Genomic DNA, 12,584 nt, shown 5'->3' with positions numbered 1-12,584 from the left:
GCTCACTGGCCACAAGCAGTCGTGGTGTGACGGTACCGGACCCATGGTGCTGTAATATCTCTCCTGTCCCCATCCCTCCCATCGGACCTTTCTAATAACATCACATTTCCTTCAGGGAGGATGCTGTGGACAGAAGCAGACAGCAGGGCCCGGGATCATTACAGGCCAATGGATGCACACCTGAAAGGAAGGCCTGACCCACCAAGGCCCTTTGGTGCTCTGCTAAGGAAGTTTAGACTTGATCCTGGGCTACAGTCGCTGTGCTTCACTTCATTTTAAGTGAAGAGTTGCATTTCAATGGGCCTCTTACAGAAGCCATGTCGTGAGGAAGAGATTGGAATTGAGCCAGACAGAAGGTAGAGAGACTCGAATAAACCTTAAGAGAAAGACTGAGGGCCTGACCCAATGCAGCCACGAAGGTCACTGTGGAGACAAGGGAGGGCAGACTCTGGCGGGCAAGCTTGAAAAGATGACCACCTGGCTTCCACCAGGTTTTAGTGGTCATGAAAACATAGGAGTTGGGGAAGAGAGGGTTCCTCCACTTGCTGAAGTGGTTTTGCTAATTAAGGCAGAGAGCACAGAGGCCTACGCGGGTTTAGAGCTGGATCCCGATGCAGGCTCATTTAGTTGACAGCACCCGAGGTAACACTAGAAAAGGTACCTCCGGCTGGACACACAGGTTCAAGGCACACAGAGGGCAGGCAGAAGCAAAACACAGGAGCCACCTCAGACCAAATGCAAAACATAAGCAGAGGCCGCACCCCAGGCATGCTGAGCCTTGAGGAGAGGAGAGGGGTCATCACACCCCATGGTAATGAGGCTTGAGGAGAGGAGAGGGGTCATAGCAGATTTACATAGAAAGACATATATATCTTTTCTCTGCATATCATACATAAAACAGATGGAAGACAGGAAGAATTCAATGGATTTTGTTTTCTTCTGTGGCACACTGATGCTGTGGGTTTAAGACACTGCGAATCCTTCACACACCCGTAGACACTGTGGGCAAGTAGTGTCCCACACAGCCACGGCTTCAGAACCTGCTGATCATCTGAGAACCACAGTCGCAGGGCGTTCACTGTAGCCAGCAGTCTTCCGGACTAGCCAGTGTCTGGCCTAACTGACGGCACAGTGGTGTGAGAAGACTTTTAAGAAAAAGGGGTGGGGGCTGGAGAGAAGGCTCAAAGGTTAAGAGCACTGCCTGCTCTTCCAAAGGTCCTGAGTTCAATTCCCAGCAAACACACGGTGGCTCACAACCATTTGTAATGAGGTCTGGTGCCTGCAGGCATGCAAGCAGACAGAATACTGTATACTTAATAAATAAATAAATGTTAAAAAAAATTCCTGGAAACCAAGCTTCCATTCCACGCGAACACTTTCCCTCCCCATTACGCTCCCGACACTGGCGACTGAAATCGTAACAAATTGCTTTAATAATCAGCCCAAACAACTGTAGTTCCACAAAGTCCCCGACCAAGCAGACGTAAATGTTCCCCTTCTGAGCTCCCTTAGACTCCATCTCCTGCTAGAACAATCTCTTCAGAGAAAAGATGCCTTCTATGAAATAAGTCTTAAAAACAAGTGTAAGGAGCTGGCCTCCCACACAATACACATTTTTGACCTGTGGGTCACAACCCTCTCCACAATTGGCCTTTACACAAGGGCTGCCTAAAACCATAGGAAAACACAGATATTTACATTATGACTCATAACAAAACCCAAATCACAGTTATGGAACTGCACCAAAAATAAACTTATTGTTGAGGTCACGACAACATGGGGACTGGATTTAAAGGGTTACAGCATCAGGAGGCTGAGAACCACTGCTTTAGCAGATGGGAAAAGCTCTTCCCTGCCTCGGCTTTCACTCTCTGATGAATCCCCAGATGATTTTTTTTTTCCAGTTTACAGAGTTGCTTTTAAATGAAAAGGCTGGACATCCCTTCCCATATAGTCTGGAGTCTTAATGCCAGTTAACAGACTCTTTACCTAACTGATAACTTCAGCCTGATTATTTTACATATAACATACTGGCATCGAGCCTGATGCTTTTCATTCTTGCTTACTCTGAGACTCATCATCCCATCTTAAAATAACTGCAGCCTCTTCAATTCCAAGTCACCACTGCCAGACTTGGTCGTTATCTCAACTCAGGAGAATGCCCCCGCCTCAGAATCCCCACAGCTGATGAAGGGAGAGACGGATTAGAGCCACCCAAGAACGCTGAGAAAGGCTCTTTGACAGATGCCTCCGTCCAACGTCTGTCCCGTTCATCCAACATCAACACTAATTTCTGTGTTAACGAACGTTTATTGAGGTTATGACTAAAAGCCAGGCTGTGAGTCAGACCCTCAACATAAACCAGCGAGCAAGGCCGAGATGATCTCAAAGCCCATCATTGAAGAACAGACCCTTCTAGCTTAGTATTTCTGCAGGTGCATTTATCAAACAATAGATAGGACTACCAGTTTGCAGCTGTTGCACACTGAAGTGTACTGATGCCTTCAAGAAGCTCACAAAGCACCTGGGAAAGCAAGAAGCAACAGCGTAGGAGAAATCTAAGCAAGGATCTAAACTAAAGGAGGATGCAGACAGAGGGGCAAAAGAAGCAATCAACAAAGGCAGCATGACCAGGGTTTGGCTTTGAAGATGGGTTGGGTCGGAGAAGAGCAGGGCAACACGTTCGAAAGAGCAGGGCACGGAGAAAGGGGATGGAAATGAAAATGCATGGCAGAAGGAGCCAAGCGAAAGAAAGAGGTCATGTTTGGAAGAAGCAGGAAATCAAACTGATGGGTTAAATTTGGGCAAGAGTATAAAAACACATGAAAAACACAATGGGAGGTTGGACCTGATGCCAACCAAGAGCAGGAAGACTGGAAAGTATCTGAACTCTAGGTCTTCCTTGGCTTACTTTGGTTCCCAGTAAATCCACAGAGAGCTAAAACTATATCCCCTAACCTGCTGAGCATCAGAGCCCACCCTAGTTCACCTTAAACACACACAGGACACTACTATTAGCTCATTGGTGGACAAAGAGCATCTGACAGGGGCACTATTTTATAATCAAGTGTTTAATTTACACAGTGTATTGGGTACCCACATCTAAAACCACTAGCAACATAGGAAGAGGCGGCGATCTTTTGACTTTGCAAGAGAATGCGGCCACCTACAGTGTTCATGCTACAGAACCGTGCAAGCAAGTTACAAGAAAAAAAATTGCAAACCAAGAAATCTCATAATGTTTTAAGGAAGTTACAATTCTGTGTTGGCCTCCAATAGTGGCTCCACAGTGCCACACGTGTTCTACTGGTCACAGGTTAGACACCTGTTAGAGCATTCCTTGTTTTCTCCTCCTGACGTCATAGCGAACGGTAGCTCATGGCCATGACTCAGCATGGTAAGAGAATATCACATTGTCCATCCCTACCCTGAGGCAAGGATGAAAATTCAAAGTATGGTTTCTGCTGAATGTACGTCACATTTTCACCGCATAAGGCTGCAAAATCTTAAGTCAGACCTTCCTCATCTGGGGACCACGTTGCATTGAGATTGGCAGTGGCTCCTGATCGAGGAAGCCTGAGCTCACAGGTGCCAGGCTTTCTGTGGGAAATACTTGGAGAGGCGCTCTCAGGAGATGCATGTTTGCAAGAAGCTGGTGTGGCAGACAGGATGGGGTACGGCAAAGAGGTGAAGGCATGGAGGGCTCCAAGGGAGACAGAAGAAAGCTAAGGCCATCTAGGGCAGTCTCTGGGAGAAATCGTCACCAGAAAAAGTTAACACTATCTGATGCAGTTCCCTAGTTAGAAAAACAGGCGGAAGGATTCCTAGCTCAGGCGATCTGGAAAAACCACAAAGTATTAAAAGGAAAAAAAAAAAAAAACACGGAAGGAACTTTTATCACCTAAGGTACAAGTTCAGTAGCAGCTGTAAGGAAAGGTCATCTGGTACTCTATTCCTGAGGATAGGACAACCACCATAAAACGTCTTTTAAGCAAGCAGATAAACCAGAAAGGATCCATCCCGACTACAGCTAAAGATCTGTTATGCTAGAAGGCTAGGGGCTACTGTAGAAGTCTTTATTAGAAAATGAAAATGAACATAGAAGATATCCAGTAATCCAATATCATGGAAATGCTAGGTGCTATAGACACACACCTTCCCAGACTGTGTTCCCTCTGCTGCGGTACTGGGGGAGTCCCAACCATTACGACTACACAACGGATAAACAAACCTCAGCAGAAAAATCGACACATATGGCCTCTTTATCTATCAGTCTTTATAACTGCAAATTAGCCATTTTGATGTATCAAGGAAATAACACCTTCATAACAGCCCACTTCAAAAGAGGAAACGGGGAAACAAGGTTTGCTTTTCTCCTACAGAGTTTACCGTTTCTTTAACTGTATAAAGAAAACACCATTTTAATGAGCGATTCCACTTGAAGGACACACAGCAGCGGTAGAATTAACGGATGAGGTGAATCATGTTCAACCATTCCAGAGATCGACAAGCAATCGCTTAAGTCTGCACGGTATGTGTTCTTACACCCCGCGCCATGCTTATGGGAGCTACTCTCCTGTGCACACACCTTAGAAACACCGCAGATTAGATTGTCATCGTCAAGGATGGTGACGGCACCACAGATGTCACCAGAGACGTAAGATGGACTCTCGCGATATGGTAAGACGGGGCGGTAGCAGCCTGAATGGCGCCATAAGCAATCTCTACATTTTGTCTTTTATCAAAGCTGGAGTGAAAGCTTCTTATCCTAACTTACGTCTTAAGATACTGATTGTAGCTGTGTAAAAGTCCTCAGGACTGCCTTTGCCCTTCTGAAACAACAACCACGAACAAACGCCCACTGTTAACAATGGCGCCATCCTCTGCAGACTAAGAAACTGATTGACTTCTGGTTTCAAGACAGGATTTCTCTGTGGAACAGTTCTGGCTGTCCTGGAACTCGCTCTGTAGACCAGGCTGGCCTCAGAACTCAGAGATCCACCTGCCTCTGCCTCCCGAGTGCTGGGATTAAAGCCACCACCGCTCAGCCTGATTTCCTTTTTCTTTTAAAGGACTAAACCTGAGGAATTTCTAAGGCTTAACTGCCATTTCCAGGTGGAGGCCACCTACCCGGCAGTGTTACTTCACAGACCGCCATGATGTGGCTTAAGTATTTGTATCTCTGTTCACTGCTGACATGGTGAGGTACCTTCTGGGCCCAGGAGAATCCTCTTTCCACAAGGCCCCTGGATATGCGTGAGCAACTGAAGACTTCTGTGGGGTGCTCCCCACAACAAAATGAACACAAAAGAAATCCTGCTCATTTTGCCTGCCTAAACCAGCCCATTAACTAAACCGATTCCTGAGAAATGATTTACTATTTCAGAGATGAAAGAACAAAATTTGCCAATTAACACTCCCCTTTCTCAGATGTTCAGTGTTTTTTCCCTTAATCTCTTAAATAATCTCTGCATTCAAGTAATTGTATTTTTATGCAAATTATTTTTGGAGCTAGTCGTGTGTGTGTGTGTGTGTGTGTGTGTGTGTGTGTGTGCAAAGCCATACGGAATCTGACATGTTTTGTGTTCTGTTGCTCCACACAAAAAGGGTTTAACCCAGCTTGAGTTTATTTCAAAACTCTAATTAGAGACTGAAGTAGTATTTGCCTTGTCCAAATAAAAAGTCATTCTTAAAGTTGATTTTTTTCTTGGTTAAAATAATAATAATAAAAAAGAAACAGCAAACACCAGATTTAGATTTTTTTAAAGCACTCCAGTTACTTTGATAAGATAGTCCCCATCTACACAGCACATTGCTTTCTGGTTAAGTAACACAATTTCAGAAGGCTCATAAAATATTTTACCCAGAAAGCAACTTTTTTTTTTAAAAAAGAAGTTCTTTCAAAATAATTGGTTTTACTACTTGAATAGTCTTTTCTATTTCTGACTTCCTGCCCTTTCTTTTCCCTGCCATATTGCACATCTGTGTACTCTCTGGAAAACAGAGTCTGAGTGGCAATGAAACGTTCCTCTAAAACAAAACCGAATGACATAAAGACCACACGACCTTACTCTTTCTCTGCAGAGTCTAAGATTTCCGTGTTTCTTTTTTTTTTTTCTCCCTCCCCACCCCCTTAAAATCTGCGGGGTGGCAAGGGCGGCTCATACTTGAGTGTCTTGAATAAGCAAGTGAAATAATACACATCATGGTTTATGAAAGGAAAGCAAGGCTCTGTGCTGGAAGTTCAAGGGTTCTCACCAGCCTCAAGCTACTGAGAGACTGCAGTGCGCTCAAAGCAAAACGCTGTACAGAAAGGGTCTTTAATGAAAGTGTCGGGTCTCCACAACCTTGGCACCTGCTTAAAACCAGGACTGCTGGGAGCTGAAACCTCATCAAGTTCATAAACACCAACCCCGCTGCGCACTGGAAGCCTCCACTCGCCAGGATGGGGAGGAAAGGAAAGGATGGGTGGCTTCCGTCGCATCCCGGTCCAGGTAAAGGCTCGGTCCTTCGCCCCAGGGTCCGCAGTAAACGCGGACCTCCCCGCCTTAAGCGAGAAGCTCGGCTGATCTTCCAGACACGCAAAAGTCAAGTTGTTTCCGCCTCTCGGAAACGACCCTCGGTCTCGGCTGCCTGCGGGCTCCCGGGTTTATCCGCCCAGCCGCGGCGTTGACACCGCTTCTTCCCGCGGCCCCGGCGCCCGCTCCCGCCTGCCCCGCGCGCCCTCGCCGCGCGCACGCGGACGCTGAGGACCCGATCCCGCCGGCACCGTGGGGTGCGGGGTGCCGGGGACCTGCGGGCCCCGTTCCGGCCGGGCAGCTCGGCAGCACGGAGCTGGAGCGCAGGGGGGCGCCCGCGCGGAGCAGGGCCAGCCGAGCCCACATTCAGCTGCCGGCCACTCGCCCGCCCGCCCGCCCGCCCGCCCGCCCGGGAAAGGCAAGGACGGCGACCTCAGCGTCCGGTCCGCTGATCGCGGGCCACACCCAGTGCCCCGGGAGGCGGCCTCCGGGAGCCCGGGCTGCGGAGTGCACGGCCGATCGACCACCTCCACCCCGGTCGCGCAGGCCCCGCCGCGTCCCGCGTCCCGGGGACCCCGGCTTACCTCGGATGCTCTGTCCCGGGCCGGGGCGCGGCGCTGGTGGCCCCTGCGGCGCGGAGGGCGAGCGGAGCGAGAGCCGCGGCAGGGCCGCTCAGCGGGGCCGGCTCGCTGGATTCCTTCACTGCCTCAACTCCGCGCCGCCAGCCCCCACGCAGGGACACTCCCGCCCGCGCAGCCGCCCCCGCCTGGCGGCCGCCCGCCCGCCCCTCCGTGTCACTCACCAGGAGCACACACCCCGCCAGCGCCCCTCGCTCGGGCTTGCACACACGCTGCCGATCACGCCTCCCTGGGTTTTGTATCCGCTCACACGCACGTTCTGACACAGATCCCGTCCCTCCACCCGCCCTCCCTAGCTCCTTTCCCACCCTACTTTCTAGAAGAATCCCCTATCCAGCTTCCTTGCCCCGCACCAACGGCCACCCCTTTCCCTCCAAACCTCCACCTCCCCTGAAACTGCCCACTGTGATCCGACACAGGAGTCACTACCCGCTCGAGGAGCAAGAGAATCGTTTTTTTTTTCTTTCTTTCTTTTTTTTCCCTACCCAGGAAAATGAACTTTGCTGCCCCAGCACCCTCTGCAAAGGCGAGATGCTTCTTCCAGTAGAAGGTAGTAATGCTTTCTGGGGCTGAGCCAAGCTCAAAATGTAAACAAAGATAGCTTATTCGGAAATGCCGCGGGCCCCTTAGCAGAGATGTAGCTCAGCCCGACCTCTGAAACCCGACTAAACCCAAGGGTTCTGGCCCCTCGCCTTCGCTGCGGGTCTCACGCGAGGGGTTCTAAGCTTGCGTGATCACCCACCGAGTTGCCCTGAGACGCCCGTGGCATCGGCCGGTGGTGTTTCTGCCTGAGAGCGCAGTAGTCAGGAGAGTTAAAGCGATCATTATTCATGATGGATGCACTTCAGATTTGCACACCTCTTCCAGAGGCAGCCAAGGGAAATGCAGGCTGCTCTCAGGTTTATTTTTGAAGGGTAACTTCCTAGCTGCGTTTTCTCCCAGCTGTAACTGTTTCTCCGGAGGCTTCACGGATCTTGAAGCCTTTTTTTTTTTTACAAAGATCTCTCTAGTCAGTTACATCTCTCGAGCTCGTATATTCCATTTAAGGAAGCCGTTATTTGAAATGAATTACACTTGCAGGTAACATTGAGACCCACAATACATCATATCCCAGCTGACAATGCCCACTCTGGTTACAAGGAAGAGTTAAAGGGAAGGAACGCATTTTGTTACCTGACTGGGAGTGTTCGTCTACCTCATAAGGCTGGATTGCTGAGTCTAAAAATTAACTCGAGTGAGTGCTTTGGTATCTGATTTCATCCTTCAGATAATCTCATCGGGCGGGTGTGGGGTTTGTCCGCCTTTTTGCAAATAAAGAAAGGAGACAAAAAGGTTAATTAACTCGCCCAAGTTTTCTGCTAGTAAACAGCAGAGAATTTGTACCTAGTGTGGCCCCGCCTTGTTGCATGTAGGGCAAAGCTAGCTTCTTCTCTGCATGTCAAGGACAAATGCCATTCTATTGCTTATTGAATTTAGAAGAGAATAGGTAACTTGGAACAATTCAACTTGGAGTGTGGCGAACCTTTCAGATCTTGCAAAGTATAAGTTTTGAGCGAGGGTTCCCCGAGACTAGAATTTGAAAAGGAGTAATATTCCTTCCCTAAGGAAGGGCTTGAGAAATAACACTGAACTTGGTCTTCATTGCTTTCTTCTATGGCTTCATAACCTTCCCGGGAACTCCAAATCCAACTTGCTTACTGAAGTCTGACAGAAAAACGCTTTCAAGACCAGAGGGATGAAAGGGGTTCTCAGAAGCCAGACCTGGCCTTTTCATATTTGAGGGTGGCTTTCCAGTAAGTCATACCTATAATAAAAACCGCTGTGTGGGCCAAGCGCAGAGAAGTCGAAGTGTGGAACTGCTGGAAAAAAAAAAAAAACACACACACACACACACAGCAAAGGTTACAGTAAGACAAACTGGGCATCAGCGGGGTGGAGGCCCAGCCCATGCAAGGACAAGGATGTGATAACCTTACAGAAACAATAGGATCTTTCAGGAGTTAGACTGGCCCAGCAAGAGAAATCAGACTTCTGAATGTTTTATAGTTTCAAATCAAACTTAGACTGTTGGTTGCTGGAGTTAATTTACCCTGGAAAAATAGATGGTATGTTTCCTGAACCAAAGGTTTAAGACACTCACTGACATGTAGATAAAAACTTCTTCCATGTCAGCTAACTAACAAGGCTGAATTTTGATGAGTCAAACATAAAAGATTACAAAAGCATATAAAATAGATCCCCACCTACCGCTACGTGGAGATGTAAAATCCCAAAGAAACAGGAAGTGAAAGAAAGGGATAAGTCCGTGTTTCTGAGTCCATGTTGGAAAATTGAAAAAAGTGCTTTGTTTGAAAATCATAACCAGAAGGCTATGTCAATATGACACTCTGTTCAGGATTATTTTGTAAGATTATAATCCATGAATCTTATTTTAATGTATGTGTGCTTTTAACTAAATTTCAAAAAAAAATAAAGATCTTCTTTAGGACCACAGCAGAAAATGTCTTCATGCGGGCAAAGTATGTTGGTTTCTATTTCCTAACGTCCCTGTGCAGATATTTTAATTGGCGGTCACTTCTTTCTTCCACATGGTCTCCTCAGTCTTTACCCAATGTCCAGGTCAGTAAAGCTGACTGTCACAGTATTGATTTCGGCAAAATGTCACATCCCCAGCTTTTCAGTCTCGGTTGGGCTGGACTCCGGAATCTTCAGGGTGTGGGTCGTTCAGAGCAAGGCAACACCTTCAGGAAGGCCTGCTTCAGGCAATTCTGTATCCATTTGAATCCACGTATCCATTTGAATCCACTTATCCATTTGAATCCACGTATCCATTTGAATGTCTGAGTGCGTGGTGTGGACAGGGACTGAGGTGGCTGCTAGGCTCCAGGGCTGCATTTGTCCTGATGTCCTGAGGTGAGCGGCCACCTCAGAGAGACCCTGGGCTTTGTGCTATCACTGGGTAGAATCAGGTTATCTCCTCCAGGGAGGTGATTATAAACTGTGCCTGTTGGAAGATGTTCCAGCTCTTCAAAACCACAGTGAGATTTCACCTCTTTGTGGGACGGGAGCACGGCCCAGGGACTTGCTCCAGCCAGGGATGCAGATGAGAATGTTGGCGATCACCTCCAGGCGAGTACACCGGTGACCATGGTGACCATATCGTCTTTTCCCCTCAGTGAGACAAACAGTGAGGTGAATAGAGGGGACAACCCCTTCAGAGGGGAGTCAAGGGTTTCACTGAGCACAGCCGTATCTGTGTCCCTGAGTGAGGGATAAAACTTGTTCTGAGCCACTGGGGCTGGGGCTGTCTGCTTCTGCATGACAGTCTAGTGCACTTTGGTTTAAAAAGAAAATATGGAGGTAATGCAACCATCCTGGTAGTAGTGAAGATGTTCTAAAGGGAACCACAGTGTTCTTCCCATAGGGGATCAGATTACTGAAACAATAGTCCCCAAGAAATCGGAATTTCCCGTGGAGTCTCAGGAAGAAAAGTCGGAGGCACCTGTGCAAAAAAAAACGGAAGGGGAACTTGTCTCGCAGGAAGAGATTTTGGGATAGTCTGACATCTTGTTGTTCCACGTTTCTGGAGGCAATGGAATCAAGACAAGGATGGGTCAGTGATAGGCAAGGCCACATCTCGATCGGGACTGCTTAGTGAGAAACGCCTCTGACCCTCTTGATCTCAACTGAAACTTGAACTCCGAGTTGGCACTCTGCGGAGGGTGTCTTCCGACTTCTGTCCCTCTTCCCAGTTTAGCACATTACATCCTTTCTCTGATTAATATTCTCTCTCTCCCCCCCCCATTTCTCCCTCCCTCCCTCCTCCCTCCCTCCCTCCCCCCTCCCCTCTCCCTCCCTCTCTCTCTCTCTCTCTCTCTCTCTCTCTCCCTCTCCCTCTTTCTTTCTCTCTCTAGCCTAGGGTGGCCTGGAGATTTCTATGTGGTCAAGGATGACCTTGAATTCATGATTCTGCCTCTTCTCCCCAGGTCTGGGATTACATGCCTGGACCACCAGGCCATTGCCACTTACCTCCTTAATCGGCGTGTTAAGGATTGACTGCCAACCCTGCCCTGTTAAGGGCTGCCATTTGACCCTGCCCTAATTAGGGTTTCTATCACTATGACAAAACACCATGACCAAAAGCAAGCTGGGGAGGAATGGGGTTCTTCATCAGTGAAGAAATTCAGGACAGGAACTCAAGCAGGGCAGGAACCTGGAGGCAGGAGTTGACGCAGAGGCCGTGGAGGGAGGGGTGCTGCTTACTGGCTTGCTCCTCATGGCTGGCTCACATTGCTTAGTTTTTTTGGTTATTGGGTGAGGCCATGAACTGCACTCTAAACACCAGACTGAATGTGGAAAGGCTTCTCTAAACTTCTAGGTTGTACTCAGGAAGAATCTCCTCTATGATTTTTTTCCCTGTGGAAACTGAGGGCCCCAAGACCACATGCAGGAGCAAACACCGTAGTCAGCCTTGTCCTTTCTAGGGTCAGTACCATAAGCACCCAGTTTCTCTGCCTGGTGCACTACGAAATAGCCACGGGCACGGCAAACAAATGGCATGGTTGTATGTTAGAAACATGTATGTCAAGAAAACCAAACAAATGCAGGCTGGGATGTGCTCTGTTGTGTGCCCCTTTATCTAAAGGTTAAAACATTGGTCTCTGAGTGACGCTAACTAAGACGTCTGCTTGCTATAAGCCCATAATAAATTGATATATTGTTGGTGGAGAATGCTTGATTGTCCCCGGTTGCCCAGACCAGAAATAACCACACAGAAACTGTATTAATTAAAACACTGCTTGGCCAATCATTTAGGCACATTCCTGGGTAACACTTATATTTTAAATTAACCAATTTAATTAATTATTAAATTAAATCATTTTTATTAATCTGTATATCGCCACATGGCTGTGGCTTACTGGGTAAAGTTCTGGCATCTGTCACCTTACACAGCTACATGGCTTCTCCCTGACTCCACCTGCTCTCTCCTCCTGTATCTGCTTGGAATTGCAACCTCACCCCATTCCACACTGCAATAGACCCAAGGCAGATTCTTTATTAACTAATAGCATTCAAAGCATACAGAGGGGAATCCCACATCAATATATGAATAAAATATCCTCCTGATGCGTTAAATGTAACTATCTTGCCCCATATTCCAGAAGAAATTTCAGAGAGATTAATAATGAAAACATTCTTTTAAACTCTAAAAGTCCTAAAGAAAATAAGAAAAAACTGCTCACATTATTGGTTATCTTTACACTATTAGTTAGAAATATGGCTAAAAAATGAACAAGCATGCTGAAAATTAATATTTCTACTCACAGCAGCAGAAGAGGGCTAAGATCACACTCACAAACAGATCACAGAAACTCATATAAAAAAGAGAGGCAGCAAAATGTTTTAAACGGACATGGGATATGCAGAG

General features: G+C 47.5%; 1 protein-coding gene across 4 annotated transcripts in view; it reads right to left on the bottom strand.

Moving 5' to 3' along the window:
* Positions 1–8,011, bottom strand: part of Spats2l (spermatogenesis associated serine rich 2 like) — a 167,121-nt gene extending 159,110 nt beyond the window's left edge. For 2 of the 4 annotated variants that reach the window (XM_038315408.1, XM_038315412.1), the window contains exon 1: positions 7,899–8,011. In XM_038315408.1, the coding sequence (XP_038171336.1) occupies positions 7,899–7,988 (90 nt within the window). In that variant the 5' untranslated portion in view covers positions 7,989–8,011. Of the gene's footprint in view, positions 1–7,320; positions 7,382–7,641; positions 7,697–7,898 lie in introns of those variants that run through there. The other 2 variants (XM_038315409.1, XM_038315410.1) reach the window with 2 other exon arrangements.
* Between the last annotated feature and the right edge of the window lie 4,573 nt (positions 8,012–12,584).

Source organism: Arvicola amphibius, chromosome 18 (genome assembly GCF_903992535.2).
Source record: "Arvicola amphibius chromosome 18, mArvAmp1.2, whole genome shotgun sequence".
Taxonomy (NCBI): Eukaryota; Metazoa; Chordata; class Mammalia; order Rodentia; family Cricetidae; genus Arvicola; species Arvicola amphibius.
Note: the sequence above shows the minus strand (reverse complement) of the source record. Positions and strands in the feature narration are given on the sequence as shown.